The 18,118-nt window shown below is 45.8% G+C and overlaps 1 protein-coding gene across 7 annotated transcripts in view; it reads left to right on the top strand.

Moving 5' to 3' along the window:
• Positions 1-7,120, top strand: part of INSR (insulin receptor) — a 184,860-nt gene extending 177,740 nt beyond the window's left edge. For all 7 annotated transcript variants that reach the window (XM_055371434.1, XM_055371433.1, XM_055371432.1 and 4 more), the window contains one exon: positions 1,933-7,120. In XM_055371434.1, the coding sequence (XP_055227409.1) occupies positions 1,933-2,287 (355 nt within the window). In that variant the 3' untranslated portion in view covers positions 2,288-7,120. The remainder of the gene's footprint in view (positions 1-1,932) is intronic.
• The last annotated feature ends 10,998 nt before the right edge of the window (positions 7,121-18,118 follow it).

Here is an 18,118-nt window from a genome sequence, read left to right as displayed (position 1 = left end):
GTGTTTGCATGCTGTATGTTACAGGTGTGTTTGTGTTTGCATAGCTTGTCTTTACATGCATGCTTGCATTTGCATATTGCATTGTGGTACACACACTTGAGTTCCCATATGTGCTACATGTACGCTTACGTTTGCATATTATATATTTACATAGGTATTTATGTTTGCATATTATATGTTTCTGTGTGCATCAGCATATCATGGCACATGTACACCTCATTTACATATTATAAGCGCGCATGTTTACATATTATGTCTTTACCTGCATGCCTGTGTTCGCAAATCATATGATTTTCTTGCATATTGTATCTTTGGAAGGTTGCACAAAAAACCTATAGCAGTAGTTATCTTGCGAGAAGGGAACTGGAGACCTGGGGTTGGGGGAGAGAGACCTGTTTGCCTGTTAATTTTTTTTTTTTTTTTTTTTTTGAGACGGAATCTTGCTCTGTCACCCAGGCTGGAGTGCAGTGGTGCGATCTCGGCTCACTTCAAGCTCCGCCTCCTGGGTTCAAACCATTCTCTTGCCTCAGCCTCCCGAGTAGCTAGGACTACAGGCACCCGCCACTGCGCCCGGCTAATTTTTTTTTTTTTTTTGTATTTTTAGTAGAAATGGGGTTTCACCGTGGTCTCGATCTCCTGACCTCGTGATCCACCCACCTTGGCCTCCCAAAGTGCTGGGATTACAGCCGCCTGTTAATTCTTTATACACTTAAAATTTTGTCAGGTAGCTGGGCATGGGTGGCTCACGCCTGTAATCCCAAGCAATTTGGGAGACCGAGGTGAACGATCACCTAAGGTCAGGAGTTCAAGACCAGCCTGGCCAACATGGTGAAACCCCGCCTCTATTAAAAATATAAAAATTACCCAGGCGCGGTGGTGGGCGCCTGTAATCCCAGCTACTCAGGAGGCTGAGGCAGGAGAATTGCTTGAATCGGGGATGCAGAGGTTGCAGTGAGCAGAGACTGCGCCATTGCACTGCAGCCTGGGTGACAGAGTGAGATTCTGTCTCAAAAACAAACACAGACACACAAAAATTTTGTCAGGCATACATATTATATATTCCCCCCTCCAAATATATATGCATATATACATATATATATACTTAGATGAAGTCTCGCCCTGTCACCCAGGCTGGTAGAGTGCAGTGGCACAATCACAGCTCACTGCAACCTTGAACTCCTGGACTCAGCCTCCTGGCTCAACCTCCCAAAGTGCTGGGATTACTCTTGAGCCAGTTTTGAAATGAGGAAGCCCTTTTCAAAACCATCTTTCAGGCTGGACAGGATGGCTCATGCCTGGAATCTCAGCACTTTGGGAGGTTGAGGCAGGAGGATGGCTTGAGCCCAGGAGTTCAAGGCTGCAATGAGCTATGATTGCGCCACTGCACTCCATCCTGGGTGACAAAGTGAGAAACCCTGTCAAAAAAAAAAAAAAGCGGCCAGGCATGGTGGCTAACACCTGTAATCCCAGCACCTTGGGAGGCCAAGGTGGGTGGATCATTTGAGCCTAGGAGTTTGAGGCCAGCCTGGGCAACATAGCAAAACCCTGTCTCCGCAAAAAATACAAAAATTAGCTAGGCATGGTGGTGCACACCTGTGGTCCCAGCTACTTGGGAGGCCAAGGTGAGAGGATTGCTTGAGCCTAGGATGCAGAGGCTGCAGTGAGCTATGATCATGCCACTGCACTCCAGCCTGGGTGACAGAATGAGACGCTGTGTCCAAAATAAGAAGAAGAAAAGCAAAAAGAAAACACCATCTCTCAGCATCTCTAGCATTGCTATTTCTGCCTTGACAATTGTCCACACACCCAGCCAGCATCTGATGTGAGCACATGTGGTCCGTGGGTGTTGGCTGCAGGGACAAGAGCAGGGGTTTGGGAGGATGCTTGGCAGGGCCCCCAGACTCACGCAGGACGTGTCCTTCTGCCCCGCAGCACTGACCTCATGCGCATGTGCTGGCAATTCAACCCCAAGATGAGGCCAACCTTCCTGGAGATTGTCAACCTGCTCAAGGACGACCTGCACCCCAGCTTTCCAGAGGTGTCGTTCTTCCACAGCGAGGAGAACAAGGCTCCCGAGAGTGAGGAGCTGGAGATGGAGTTTGAGGACATGGAGAATGTGCCCCTGGACCGCTCCTCGCACTGTCAGAGGGAGGAGGCGGGGGGCCGGGATGGAGGGTCCTCGCTAGGTTTCAAGCGGAGCTACGAGGAACACATCCCTTACACACACATGAACGGAGGCAAGAAAAACGGGCGGATTCTGACCTTGCCTCGGTCCAATCCTTCCTAACAGTGCCTACCGTGGCAGGGGCGGGCAGGGGTTCCCATTTTCGCTTTCCTCTGGTTTGAAAGCCTCTGGAAAACTCAGGATTCTCACGACTCTACCATGTCCAATGGAGTTCAGAGATCGTTCCTATACATTTCTGTTCATCTTAAGATGGACTCGTTTGGTTACCAATTTAACTAGTCCTGCAGAGGATTTAACTGTGAACCTGGAGGGCAAGGGGTTTCCACAGTTGCTGCTCCTTTGGGGCGACGACGGTTTCAAACCAGGATTTTGTGTTTTTTCGTTCCCCCCACCCGCCCCCAGCAGATGGAAAGAAAGCACCTGTTTTTGCAAATTCTTTTTTTTTTTTTTTTTGCTGGTGTCTGAGCTGCAGTATAAAAGACAAAACTTCCTGTTTGTGGAACAAAAGTTCAAAAGAAAAAACAAAACAAAAACACCCAGCCCTGTTCCAGGAGAATTTCAAGTTTTACAGGTTGAGCTTCAAGATGGTTTTTTTTTTTTTTTTCTCTCATCCAGGCTGAAGGATTTTTTTTTTTCTTTACAAAATGAGTTCCTCAAATTGACCAATAGCTGCTGCTTTCATACTTTGGATAAGGGTCTGTGGTCCCGGCGTGTGCTCACGTGTGTATGCACGTGTGTGTGTCCATTAGACAAGGCTGATGTGTGTGCAAAGTATCCATGCGGAGTTGATGCTTTGGGAATTGGCTCATGAAGGTTCTTCTCAAGGGTGCGAGCTCATGTCCTCCTCTCTCCTTCCTTCTTATTGACTGGGAGACTGTGCTCTCGACAGATTCTTCTTGTGTCAGAAGTCTAGCCTCAGGTTTCTACCCTCCCTTCACGTTGGTGGCCAAGGGAGGAGCATTTCATTTGGAGTGATTATGAATCTTTTCAAGACCAAACCAAGCTAGGACATTAAAAAAAAAAAGAAAGAAAGAAAGAAAGAAAAAACAAAATGGAAAAAGGAAAAAAAAAAAGAAAGAAAGAAAGAAAGAAAAAACAAAATGGAAAAAGAAAAAAAAAAGAACTGAGATGACAGAGTTTTGAGAATATATTTGTAACATATTTAATTTTTAAAGTCTCTGGTATTAGCCTCATAAGTTATTGACTATTCCCTGGGGTTGGCGGGGAGTGGGGACATGAGTTGGTCTGCCTGTTGTGGGGCCGGGAAGGGGAGGGAGTCAGGCACAAGTGGCCTCTTTGTTTGGTCTTAAAGGCATCCGTTTCTGGGAATGAAGCCATGTTCGCTGCTAACACTTTTGGACGTTGTGAGGCCACATGGAGTGTGTGAGAGACTAGGTTTTATGGATGGTCTGGTTCAGGTACCAGGTCTGCTGGAAGGTTCCTGTTCGGATAAGCTGGTAGCTACCTAGCTCCGAGCCTGCCTTCAAGAACACCTGTGTTCATCCTCTGGTTCTCTGTGTGTACCTCTTGTGGCATTTCCTCTCCCGGGTGTGAACAGCCTACCGTTATTGTGCAAACCCAAGAACGTCAGATCCCAAAGCACAACAACCTGGATGGACTTTGGGAACATCTAAGCAATATAAGAGAGAGGTGCACTGAGAGTACGTCTTGGTCCCCTCCACCCTGAGAGCATCTGACGGTCCTCAGTACTGAACTCCTGGAAGCTGCTCTGAGCCCGGTGACCTCATCTGGGCCAGGTGTGGGGCCTGAGCTGAACGCTCAGGTGCTTACAGTGTTGCAATCCCTAAGAGAGTAGAGTCTGGAGGAGAAACCGTGAAAAAGACCTTTCACACCACCAAGAACTTCCGAATGGGCGTGAATCCACCGTTTCTTCTCTTTGCAAAAAGAACCACCACAGCTGCTCAAAGAACACAGTGAACTCATCACTTTGGTTCATCAAAAAATCATCGCCCATGCGTTATTCCTGAGTGCATTTTCTTACAACTTTTTGACTGCTTCCTTTTCTTCTTAAGAGTTGTGGGCTTAAGAATGGGATAGAGTCATAATGGCAACCTCCAAGCCCTCTCAATTCTTGATTAAGAACACAGGTAGACATGAATCCCAATTGTCTATTGCTATCTTATTTATATGATTCGGGAAAAGACAGCATGTAAAAATATTGCTGAGGAGCCTCAGTAATTGGGTACAAGAAGCAAGAGTACAGAAATTATTTTTGCCAAATTTATTTTGTAAATATGAGGGTCTGTACCTAAATTTAAAAAAAAAAACACGTAGAACTAGGTATTTTGTTCTCTTGTTAGTAAATTTGTAGTGGTTGTATACTACACTAGCTGCAATTTTCACATTTTTCTAATTCAGAAAGGTTTTTCTTATATTAGGGGAAAAAGTATTTATTTTAATATATAAAATCACTCTGAAAATCACTCTCATAAAAAATGGAGCGCATGTAAATTTTTATCAAAGAAAAATAAACAGGTGAATGGGGGATAGTGATTTTCTTTTTTCAGCACAGTCTACCTCAGTGTATTGTTAAGATGTGATTCAATCATGGACATCTTTGAGATTTCAGAATTCTACCTGGAACCGGTCTGAATCAGGGAACGTGTGTATCAGCTGATTCGAATGCCAGGGACCAGTAAGAATTTTGAGGGAGGGAGTTGGGATGGAGAAGGTATGGCCTTTGTGTGAGCATAGATCCTTTTCTTCCTGGCTGGTAATATTCTTCTCTGAACTTAATCTTCCTTTAAAAAAAAATCCTCCATCTATTGTCACTATGTTCCCCAAACATAAACTAAGTTCCAGGCTGTCATGATGTATCTGATATATGGGGTAACCCAGCAAGGTGTACCTTCCTTTGGTGAGAGATGGCTGCCGGGGCAAAGACGGGCTTTGATTCAGAACAAGCATTCCCACCTGTTCCATGGAATCCCCCTGAAGTGAGCACAAAGGTGCCCTGGGCTCCCTGATGGTTTATTCCCACTCCTTTCAGGCTGGTGATGCACCTTACACACAAACACCTAATGCAATGTCTTTTTAAATTCTCCAAGTGGGATGGGAGCATGTGAGGGAAATTCCAATCCAAAACCCATTAATGTGCTGAACGCTTTTTTTTTTTTTTTTTTTTTTTTGCAACAACACCTTGGACCTCTGTGTTGGGGTTTGACTGACCTCAAGCTGATATTATTGGACCTTGTGCAGCTTTGACAACCCATGTGAGAGTCTAGGCAGGGCCAGTGGGGCCCAAATCTTGCTGCTCTTGTACTTTTAGGCACTGCCCTTGCAGACTCACCTTTCTCCACCTGCCCTGGAGAAAGGTAGGGTGTGCTGGGCCTGCCCCTTGCAAATGGGGTTCACCAGTTTCATTTATTTGACTCTACTGCCACAGTGAAAAGAGCAAACAGCTATTGGGTTGCAAACCTCCTTTGACATTAGGAAATGTTGACTTTGCAACAATAAAACTTTGGTCCTAGAAAGACACGGTCGTCCTGGGAGTATGTAGTGTTAAGTTGCAACAACAACAACAAAAAGCAACAAAACCAGCTTAGGGTAACACTTTTTGTTGCTTGTTTTTAAAGATGTCTCACTATGATTAAAACCCTTTTCATTAATGTAGTGAAAGCCACACAGGAGTTTCTTCTTCCAGGAGGAGAATACCAAGCACATCACTTTCTCTCTGCATCAGTGATGTCAAATACGCATCAGAAAATGTTCAGATTTTAGGAGCTGTCCTAGGTGCTGTTTCATCATTGGAAACAGTGAGAAAGAGAAGCACTGCTGCTTGTCTGGATATAGGCAGAGGATGATTGAGAGAAGCTGTGGGAACTGACACAAGGGTCTGCACAGGTCATCCTGTGACCCTGGGGACTATGTTACCAACTGACAGACAGATCTTTCACTGTATCCTACCAGGGCAGGTAGTCCACCAAGAAATGTGCTTATTGGATTGGGAGGTGTTTATTTGTAGTCTGCTGTAACACGTGTGAAAGAGCAGGAGCGTCATCAGCATATGACTTGCGCTGGTCATCTGGTAAATGGATGTGCTTTAGTCCCAGTGCTAATCATTTCTCTCCTTCACAGTGGGTGGAAGTTTAGGGTTAAATGTCCTTTGAATGTCACCTTGTGAGTCCTTGACACCTTAGGCTCTTCAGAAACAATGGTTTTGTTGAGGATGGGGAACAGGGAATGCTGATTTTATATACGTGGTACACGGAGAGGGGTGTCACTTCAGAAAATCTTCCAGCATGTTCTTCAGAATATTAATTTATATGAGAGGTGAGGTTGGGAATGAAAAGAACAGGTCAGCCCTTTTTTTTTTTCCTAGAACATACAAAAGAACATGGTGGACTTTCAGGGGAGTGCAATGGAAGGTGAATAATTCCTTAAGGGTCCCCGAGAAATGGGAGTGAGGGGAGGGGACACAACGGCTTTTTGAGCTTACTTTTACCGTCTGATACTAGTCAAGGTCCAGAACCAGCCACCAGCCAAATTTCTATCTGGGTGCGGGCCACTGAAAATCCTTGTTAAAAACCAGATCACAAATCTGGGGCTCTTGGTCCCATTGGAGAAGGAAGGAAGAGCCTCAAAATAAGTGTGCATCCATGCACATATTCAGGAACGGCTTGTTTAGTCTTTACACTTTGCCTGAAAGTTGCTGCTCCTCGTCCCTTTGTGTGCCTGGGTGGCCTCGGCCCTGTGCGTTGGCAACGCAGGATCAAATGTGCTGCAGCTTTTGCAGAAAACAACTCAGAAACACAAAACCCACCAACAGCTCAATTATTATTTTTTCAATGTTTTCCTACAAGAGCCAAGTAGCACCATGTACAGAAGATGCCTTTTTTTTTTGGAATATTGAAATCGTTCTGCATGTAAAATATGGGATAATGACCTGTTTATATTAAAATTCTGATTAAATTATCTGAGAATATGCTTGTTTTTGTGTGGTGTCCCGGTAAGGACCTGTCGTGTGGTTGGGGGATGTGGCTATGAGTTGGGCTGTGTTAAGGAAAACCTCTTGGAATATGTAGGTGCCTTTTTTTAGAGGAGAAAAACACCTAGATTCTTCCACACATGAAAAGGGAGGTTAAATAGTTGCTACCAGCAGAGTTGATGACTCGTAGGGACATACTTGTATGGCCAAAGTGGTGGTTTAAATATTGCACTATTTCCATACCGTTTGGTAAGTAAGCGCTTCCCCAAGGGCTCCCAGACCTCCCCATGGTCCAACCACTAAAGGGTTCACTCCGAGAATACCAATGAACCTTCAAGATCTTGCTCTATTCTGACATGCGGGAAACTCACATGTTAAATATTTTCAATGTCATCCTGGGAGTGGAGACCTGTCCCAGGTTGGGTGGACAGGTGAGTGACCATGGGTTAGACCAGGGGATTGAAAGCCTTTTGAATAGTCTTTCTTGAGTGGCTTAAAACAGCAACTGTTTATTTATTTTCTTTTTTGTTTGTTTGTTTTTGTTTTTGTTAGTTTGTTTTTTGAAATGGAGTCTCACTCTGTTGCCCAGGCTGGAGGACAGTGGTGCAGTCTCAGCTCACCGCAACTCTGTCTCCCGGGTTCAAGCAATTCTCCTGCCTCAGCCTCCCAAGTAGCTAGGATTACAGGCGTGTACCACCATTCCCAGCTAATTTTGTATTTTTAGTTTCATCATGTTGGCCAGACTCGTCTCAAACTCCTGACCTCAGGTGATCCGCCCGCCTCAGCCTCCCAAAGTGCTGAGATTACAGGTGTGAGCCACCACACCCAGCCTTATTATTATTATCATTATGATGATTATTTTTGTATTTTTAGTAGAGACGGGTTTTCGCCATGTTGCCCAGGCTGGTCTCGAACTACTGTTCTCAAGCGATCTGCCCCCTCAGCTTCCCAAAGTGCTGGGATTGCAGGCGTGAGCCACAGTGCCTGGCCTATTTCTTACAGTTCTATGTGTTGGTTGGGTGGTTCTTCCGGGAACAGCCTCACTCCTGTGCTGAGGCCTCTGCTGGGAGAGCCAGGATTGCTTGTCTTCTAGGAGGTTCACTCAGGCTTGTTCATATGGTGGTGGTTGCAGGGATACCCAGTCGGAAGGAACAAAAAGCCCCCAAATGTAAATATTTTCCAAACTTCTGCTTGTGTGGTATTTGCTACTGTCCCATTGCCCAAAGTAAGTCCCATGGCCAAACCCAGAGTCAGCTTTGGAGAGGACTGTCCAAGGATGCAGATAAAAGGTGATGTGAACCAACTAGAGTCCAATCCTGCAATAATCTTCCACTCCTTTACCCTCCTATCATTATTATTATATTTTTTTAATAATATAAAAGTGGGCCGGGCGCGGTGGCTCATGCCTGTAACCCTAGCACTTTAGGAGGCTGAGGTGGGCCGATCACAAGGTCAGGAGATCGAGACCTTGGCCAGGAGATCACCTGGCCAACACGGTGAAACCTCGTCTCTACTAAAAACACAAAAATGAGCTGGGCGTGGTGGCGGGCGCCTGTAGTCCCAGCTACTCGGGAGGCTGAGGCAGGAGAATCGCTTGAACCCGGGAGGCAGAGGTTGCAGTGATCTGAGATCACGCCACTGTACTCCAGCCTGGGCAACAGAGTGAGACTCTGTCTCAAAAATAAAAAATAAAAAATACTACTACTACTACTACTACTAATAATAATATAAAGGTAAAGTTCTCACTTTACCATCCTATTATTATTATTATTCCTTGTTTTTGAGGTGGGAGAAATAGCAGTATGGATGATGACAGGGATAATCCAGTCATCAGAGGGAAAAGAGATGAAGGCAGGGGATCACTAGCTCTATGTCCTTAAGCAAACAAGTGACGATAAGATCTACGGCACAGGTGGAGGGGTTGACCTTAGCTAAAGTGCAGAGTATGTGGGCTGTGGAATCTCTCTCCCTCCCAAAGGCAATGGAACTCAATCCCCAACCCCTCCAGGCGGTCTCTGGATTTCTCCAGACCACCTACCTCCAGCTGGCAGTGTTCTGAGCTGGGCCATCGGAAGTTGAGGTTATTGAATGTGTGTGTTTCCCCATTATCCTGGGAGCTTTCCAGAGGCTGCATGAAAGTTGCCTCTGAATTCTTCACATTCCTCCAAACTCTGGCCCAGAGTTCCGCAGTATGGGGTTGTTAAATTAGCCTGAAGACACACAAAGCAACTAACTGCTAAGTGGCTGGTTTTACAAAGGGCGGTGGTCCTAACCCTGGGCTCTGGAATCCCAATAGTCATTTGAGCTCTCTCCCCTCCTCCTTTCTGCTCCCAGTTCTCTGCCATCCAGCTAGCAGGCTGATCATGGCCCACAGAGGCTCTACCCTCCTATTATTGATGATAGACCTTACCTTATATGACCATGGCAAAGATTAAATGAGGTAACATTGATCTCTCATGCTCCCTCCAGGATGGACATTCCCATATCCCCAAGTCCCTCCAAGTTCCCTGTTCTCCAAGAAATTGATGCTACTGCTTATTGGCTGTGGTGGTAGCGTAAATTCTGCTTCCCTGGGTTTGTGAAATTCAATGTGAGTCTCTTGGAAAATGGAAAATGTTTTTCTTCCAAGGAAAGCTCATCAAGGAAGGCATCAGTCTCAGGGAGGGTGGACGGCTGTGTGGTCTCTGTGCAGGGGAGCCACTTGGATTCCTTGAAACCCCTGGCCAAGTGATCACAGCACCTTTTAGCAGGGTTGCTGGGGCCCTGGCCTGGAGTCGGGAGTGTCTGCACTGGGTTCCTGGAGCTTCCTCCTGGGCCTTGGGTGCTTATCAGAATCCCACTTATTAAAAACAAAGGTGTGTCTGTCTAAGCCACACCCAGGCCTCCTCCGTGAGCATCTATGGGGCAAGGCCTGGGAACTTGCATTTTAACAACTTCCCCTTCCCCCACTGGACTCAGCTGACTCAGGACAAGAACACGGGAACTTTGCTTCCATTCTGCCTTTGCCTGTGTAAGGGATCAAAATATGCCACTCCAAAGTATGCCACTTTTGGCCAGGCACAGTGGCTCACACCTGTAATCCCAGCACTTTGGGAGGCCAAGGCAGGCGGATCACCTGAGGTCAGGAGTTCGAGACCAGCCAGGCCAATGTGGCGAAACCCTGTCTCTAATAAAAATACAAATATTAGCTGGGTGTGGTGGTGCACACCTGTAATCCCAGCTACTTGGGAGGCTGAGGCAGGAGAATCGCTTGAACTCAGGAGGAGGCAGGAGAATCACTTGAACCCGGGAGGCGGAGGTTGCAGTGAGCCGAGATAGCGCCACTGCACTCAAGCCTGGATGACAGAGCGAGACTCTGTCTAAAAAAAAAAAAAAAACACTTCACAACAACAAAGTATGCCACTTTGGCACATTGGTTATTTTGAGTTAAAGGTGCTTGAAAAATAGCAAACAAGAAGGACACTCTGACTTTCCTTTTTCTTCCTGAAAGCAGGAGATGAAACTACCATACTATATTTTGTCCAACCTAGTACATAAGCATTCAGCTCCAACTGCTTCTTTAGGTCTTCGTTTTTCTTACAAAATCTCCCCTGCTCATGTAAAAATTACTAAATAAAGACCAGGCGTAGTGACCCAGGCCTGTAATTCTACCCCTTTGGGAGGTCAGGGCAGGAGGATCACTTGAGGCCAGGAGTTCACGACCAGCCTGGGCAACATAGAGAGACCCTATCTCTACGAAAAATTTTACAAATTAGCCAGGCACAGTGGTGCACACCTGTAGTCCCAGCTGCTCAGGGGACTGAAGTGGGAGGACTCCTTGAGCCCAGGAATTGCAGGCTGCAGTGAGCTATGATTGTGCCACTGTACTCCAGCCTGGGCGACAAAGTGAGACACTGTCCCTAAAAATAAACAAAAATCCTCAACTAAATGAAATGTGTATGTTTTATCTTGTTAATCTGTCTTATGTCAGTCCCAGTCAGAGACTCTAAGAGGGTGAGAGGGAAAGGTTACTTCACCTGAACCCCAAAATATTATATTTGTGTTAGTGGCTCAAGTCAGCTCCCGGAAGCCCTGTGCCTCATTTTGAACCATGGCTCTCCTATGATTAGTTGTACGAATCTCCCTGTGTATGGGGATGACAGTGGTCCCTGCTCCTTACGGGTGTTGCGGGATATAAAATAAATTTGTGGTGTGTGTAAAGCACTTACACAGGGCATGGCTAAAGTAATTGATGGTGACAGAAACCAGATCATGGGTTTCCTATGGTGGGGGTAACGGGATCTTGGTTGTGAAAGGGGTACATGGGAACTTTCTGGGGTGATGGACATGTTCTGTACCTTGACTGAGGTAGCAAATACATGGGTATATGCATTTATCAATTCACTGAGCTGTAATCTTAAAACCTATCCCTTTTATTGTATATAAATTATACCTCAGTTAAAAGAGGTTGCCTGGCACACAGTAAGCACTTAGTATGTGTCAGCTGTTGCTTCCACCAGCATTAACATCATCACCATCATAATTATCACCATCATCATCATCATCATCACCATCATGATCGTGATCACCATCACCCTCATCATTATATCATCATTACCATCTCCATCACTGTCATCAGCATCACCATCATCATTATCACCGTCATCACCATCATCACCATACCATCATCATCAGTATCATCACCATCATCACCATCATCACCATCCTCATCACCATCACCATCATCACCCTTATCATTATATCATCATCACCATCTCCATCACTGTTATCATCACCATCATCAGCACTGCCATCACCATCATCACCATACCATCATCATCACTATCATCACCATCGTCACCATCTTCATCACCATCTTCATCACCATCATCACCATCCTCATCACCATCACCATCATCACCATTACCCTCATCATCATTATATTATCATCACCATCTCCATCGCTGTAATCATCATCATCACCATCATTATCACCATCATCACCATCGTCACCATACCATCATCATCATCAGTATCATCACCATCATCACCATCCTCATCACCATCACCATCATCACCATCACCCTCATCATCATTATATTATCATCACCATCTCCATCACTGTCATCATCATCACTATCATCACCATCATCACCATCCTCATCACCATCACCATCATCACCATCACCCTCATCATCATTATATTATCATCACCATCTCCATCACTGTCATCATCATCACTATCATCACCATCATCACCATCCTCATCACCATCACCATCATCACCCTTATCATTATATCATCATCACCATCTCCATCACTGTTATCATCACCATCATCAGCACTGCCATCACCATCATCACCATACCATCATCATCACTATCATCACCATCGTCACCATCTTCATCACCATCTTCATCACCATCATCACCATCCTCATCACCATCACCATCATCACCATTACCCTCATCATCATTATATTATCATCACCATCTCCATCACTGTCATCATCATCATCACCATCATTATCACCATCATCACCATCGTCACCATACCATCATCATCATCAGTATCATCACCATCATCACCATCCTCATCACCATCACCATCATCACCATCACCCTCATCATCATTATATTATCATCACCATCTCCATCACTGTCATCATCATCACTATCATCACCATCATCACCATCCTCATCACCATCACCATCATCACCATCACCCTCATCATCATTATATTATCATCACCATCTCCATCACTGTCATCATCATCACTATCATCACCATCATCACCATCCTCATCACCATCACCATCATCACCATCACCCTCATCATCATTATATTATCATCACCATCTCCATCACTGTCATCATCATCATCACCATCATTATCACCGTCACCACCATCGTCACCATACCATCATCATCATCACTATCATCAGCATCGTCACCATCTTCATCATCATCATCACCCTCATCATCATTATAGCATCATCATCATCTCCATCACTGTCATCATCATCACCATCATCATTAACATCATCACCACTATCACCATCATCACCATCACCATACCTTCATCATCATCATCAGTATCATCACCATCCTCATCACCATTACCATCATCACCATCACCCTCATCATCATTATATCATCACCATCTCCATCACCATCATCATCACCATCGCCACCATCATCACCATCATCATCATCATCATTATCACCATCACCATACCATCTTCACCATCATCATTACCATCACCATCATCACCATCATCACCATCATAATCATCACCATCATCACCATCACCATCATCATCACCATCACCATCACCATCACTATACCATCATCATCGCCATCATCACCATCTCCATCACCATCATCACCATCCTCATCACCATCACCATCATCATCATCACCATCCTTACCATCTTCATCACCATCATCATCATCACCATCTCATCACCATCACCCTCATTACCATCACTATCATCGCCATCGTGGTCATTCTTATCATCACCATCATTATCTTCATCATTATCTGATGCCTCAGGATCATTTCCAGTGCTGGCTACTACCCTTGGATCTCTGCCTCCTTCTTCCACCCTTCTAGAAGAAACAAATACTTCTCTTTCTTCTCTTTCCCTCTTCCCTGCTCTCTTTCCTGTATCTTGTTCAGTGTGGGCCTCTTCTTTGCTGCCTCCACCCTGGCTTCCCCTTTTCACTTCTCCCCTTAATTCCCTTCCTCTCTCTGTATTTATCTCACTGTTTCTCCTTGTGTTTTGATTTTTTTTGTTTGCTTGATTGTTTCTTCATCACCCTGCTTCCTCCTTGTTTCTGTCCTACTTTCTACTTCTTGCCACTCTTTTATCTCTGTTTTATTTCTTTCAAGTCCTCTTCACCCTCTCCTCCCTCTTCTTCTGTATCTGCCTTCTGCTCTTTTCTCCTATTCTCTTAATCTTTCTGCTTCTGTGTGCTTCCCTTTGTGGTCAGCCATGTTTCTGCCTCTCTTCATTTGTGCTTCTCCTCTTTTTTTCCCTTCTCTCTCCATCCTCACCATCTACTCCCCTCTCGCACCCACCATGGTTCCCTCACTTTCTTTCTTTCTTTTTCTTTCTTTTTTTTTTTTTGAGACAGAGTTTCACTCTTGTTGCTCAGGCTGGAGTGCAATGGCACAATCTCAGCTTACTGCAACCTCCCCCCCACCAGGGTTCAAGTGATTCTCCTGCCTCAGCCTTCTGAGTAGCTGGGATTACAGGCACCTGCCACTATGCCCAGCTAATTGTTTATATTTTTAGTAGAGATGGGGTTTCACCATGTTGGCCAGGCTGCTCTCGAACTCCTGACCACAGGTGTGCCCGACCTACTTTATTTCTTTTATACATTACGTCTCTATCTCCTTACCCCATCTTTCCCTCTGTCTTTCCTTATATGTAGGACTTTTCTGTCTTCCCATTTTTTTCTCTATTTCCCCCTCTCCTGCTCCCACTCTTGTCTTATTTTTCTTGTCTCCCTTAGCTTCCCTTGTGTCTGTTCCTTAGTTTCTCTCCTTCTTGGTCACTCTCTCTGAGTTATTTCTCCAGTTTTGGTCTCACTTGTTTCTCTTTCTTTGCTTGTGCATTTCTGCCACCCAATCTTCCTGTCACACTATAATTTGGGCTTTGCTTTTCTTTCTCTCTCATTTCACCTTCCTCCTCCCACTCATATCTCTGACCTCCTCCCCCTTTTCTACCATTCTGTTTCTACCTCTACTTCTCTTGGTGCCTTTTTTTTTTAATCTATCTGTATTTGTAATTTCCTATATGTTTGTCTATTGCCTTCTCTTCATCCACCCATCCATCTATCTGTCCTTCTTTCCTTCCTTTCTTTCTATCCATCCACCCACCCATTTGTCTGTATATCCATCTTGTCTATCCACCTACCTGTCCATTCATCCACCCATCCATCCATTTATCCATCCACCTATCCATCCATCCATCCATCCATTCATCCATCCATCCATCATCTATCCCTCTTCCTGTCTGTCCATCAATTTATCTGTCTGCCTGTCCTTTCATCCAAGGCTCCTACCCAGTGGTAAGACCCTGACAGGCTGAGAAAGCAAGCCACAGGCTTTGGTTTCATAGACCACAGCCTCACAACCAGAGAAGGAACTCTGGCTGGGCTCTGGGTTAGAATGGGGATGTGGGTTGCTGAGACAGTCAGACTTGGGAGCCAGGAAATGCAAATTCTGGCCTTGGCTCTGCTCTATGTGTGTTCTGCATGACCACAGATGAGACAGTGGTCATCAGGATAGTACACAAGTGAGAGAAAACATCTTCAAAGTACTTCACAAAAGAGGGAAGCCATAATTTTAATAGGGCTGACATAGTTGGTGGGTGGTTTAGACTATGAGTCCATGGTCTAATGTTCTCAACTGTTGATCTCCAGCCTCCTTGGAGGCTGCTGACCCATTTCCTGAAGCATAACCCCAGGAGTGGGAGGCCACTGTGTTGGAGTCACTGTAGTGGATTCTGTAGTGGATGCTGTAGTGGATGTGGTGATTGCTGTGGTGGATCCATGATGCTGTAGTGGAAGTAGCAGATGCTGTAGTGGAGGTAGTGGATGCTGTAGTGGAGGTAGTGGATGCTGTAGTGGAGGTAGTGGATGCTGTAGTGGAGGCAGTGGATGCTCTAGTGGATGCTGTAGTCGAGGCAGTGGACGATGTACTCGAGGTAGTGGATGCTCTAATGGATGCTGTAGTGGAGGTAGTAGATGCTGTAAGTGAAGGTAGTGGATGCTGTAGTGGAGGTAGTGGATGCACTAGTGGATGCTGTAGTCAAGGCAGTGGATGATGTAGTCGAGGTAGTGGATGCTCTAGTGGATGCTGTAGTGGAGACAGTAGATGTTGTAGTGAAGGTAGTGAAGGTAGTGGATGCTGTAGTGGAGATAGCAGATGTAGTGAAGGTAGTGAAGGTAGTGGATGTTGTAGTGGAGGTAGTGGATGCTCTAGTGGAGGTAGTGGATGCTCTAGTGGATGCTGTAGCAGAGGTAGTGGAGGTAGTGGATGCTGTAGCAGAGGCAGTGGATGCTGTAGCAGAGGCAGTGGGTGCTGTAGCGGAGGCAGTGGGTGCTGTAGCGGAGGCAGTGGGTGCTGTAGCGGAGGTAGTGGGTGCTCTAGTGGAGGTAGTGGATGCTGTAGTGGAGGTAGTGGATGCGGTAGTAGATGCTCTAGTGGAGGTAATAGATGCTGTAGTGGAGGTAGTGGATGATGTAGTCAAGGTAGTGGATGCTCTAGTGGATGCTGTAGCAGAGGTAGTGGATGCTCTAGTGGATGCTGTAGCAGAGGTAGTGGAGGTAGTGGATGTTGTAGTGGAGGTAGTGGATGTTGTAGTGGAGGTAGCGGATGCTGTAGTGGAGGTAGTGGATGCTCTAGTGGAGGTAATAGATGCTGTAGTGGAGGTAGTGGATGATGTAGTCAAGGTAGTGGATGCTCTAGTGGATGCTGTAGCAGAGGTAGTGGAGGTAGTGGATGTTGTAGTGGAGGTAGTGGATGTTGTAGTGGAGGTAGCGGATGCTGTAGTGGAGGTAGTGGATGCTCTAGTGGAGGCAGTGGATATTGAGGTGGAGGTAGTGGATGCTGTAGTGGATGCAGCAAGAGCCAGGGTACATCCACTGTTGTGGATGCTGTCGTGCACCACCCAGATCACCTCTTCAGAACCAAGTGCTCACTCTTCCAACTTCCAGGAAAGTTGTCTTCTGGGGGTGGACAACTGAGTCCCTCTTCCGGAACTTTCCCAGGCTTAAGGGAGCTATTTTGTCCAAGGTTATTCCCCCTTCCCAGAGAGCAGCCGCATTTGATGGTTGATGGGGTATGACAGGTTGGTCCCCATGCCTAAACAATGAGATGAATTCAATTGTGCATCCCCAATATATTGAACTCTTAGTCCCCAGGACCTCAGAATGTGGCCTTATTTGGAAATAGGGTTTTTCTGGGGGGTATTTCTGTTTGTTTGCTTTTGAGAGAGAGTTTCGCTCTTGTTGCCCAGGCCGGAGTGCAATGGCGCAATCTCAGCTCACTGAAAGCTCTGCCTCCTGGGTTCAAGTGATTCTCCTGCCTCAGCCTCCCAAGCAGGTGGGATTACAGGCATGTGCCACCATGCCCGGCTAATTTTTTATTTTCAATAGGGACAAGGTTTCTCCATGATGGGCAGGCTGGTCTCAAACTCCCGACCTCAGGTGATCTGCCCGCCTTGGCCTCCCAAAGTGCTGGGATTACAGGCATGAGCCACCGCACCCGGCCTTGTATTCTTTTTTTGTTTTTGAGATGGAGTCTCGCCCTTGTTGCCCAGGTTGGAGTGCAGTGGCACGGTCTCGGCTCATTGCAATCTCTGCCTCCTGGGTTCAAGCGATTCTCCTGCCTCAGCCTCCCGAGTAGCTGGGACTACTGGCATGTGCCACCAAGCCCGGCTAATTTTGTTTGTATTTTTAGCAGAGACAGGGTTTTGCCATGTTGGCCAGGCTGGTCTCAAACTGCTGACCTCAAGTGATCAGCCCACCTTGGCCTCCCAAAGTGCTGGGATTACAGGTGTGTATTCATCTTTTTAAATGTTGTGTAGTAGGGCTGTTTTTCAAGATAATTAGCCTGCCATACTGCAGACAAGTCTCCTTGTCTCATATTGATCTTTTTTTCTTATGGGCTTCTTCCCAGCTGAGTCAACTTTACATTCCAGAGAAGAAAGTGAAGACCATCGATTATGAAACTTCCATTGCTCACTGTGATCTGTGATCACAAAGGGAGTGGCTCCCTTGTCTGTGGAGTTGAAGAGATTTCCCTTGTTCAAAGTGAGTAATTGTAAATTGCATTCTAGGAGACCAATGTATTGTTCTTAATGGAAGAAGTAAATGCTAATTGGCTCACATGTCTAATTGGTGATTATTGTTTTCAGAAGACAGACATATGTTAGCCATCAGCGCAATCATTTGGAAAAGAGGTTAAAGCCATTGAGGAATGAAAATCATTG

This window comes from Gorilla gorilla, chromosome 20 (genome assembly GCF_029281585.2).
Source record: "Gorilla gorilla gorilla isolate KB3781 chromosome 20, NHGRI_mGorGor1-v2.1_pri, whole genome shotgun sequence".
Taxonomy (NCBI): Eukaryota; Metazoa; Chordata; class Mammalia; order Primates; family Hominidae; genus Gorilla; species Gorilla gorilla.
The sequence above is the reverse complement of the archived record's forward strand: the minus strand, read 5'-3'. Positions and strand labels throughout refer to the sequence as shown.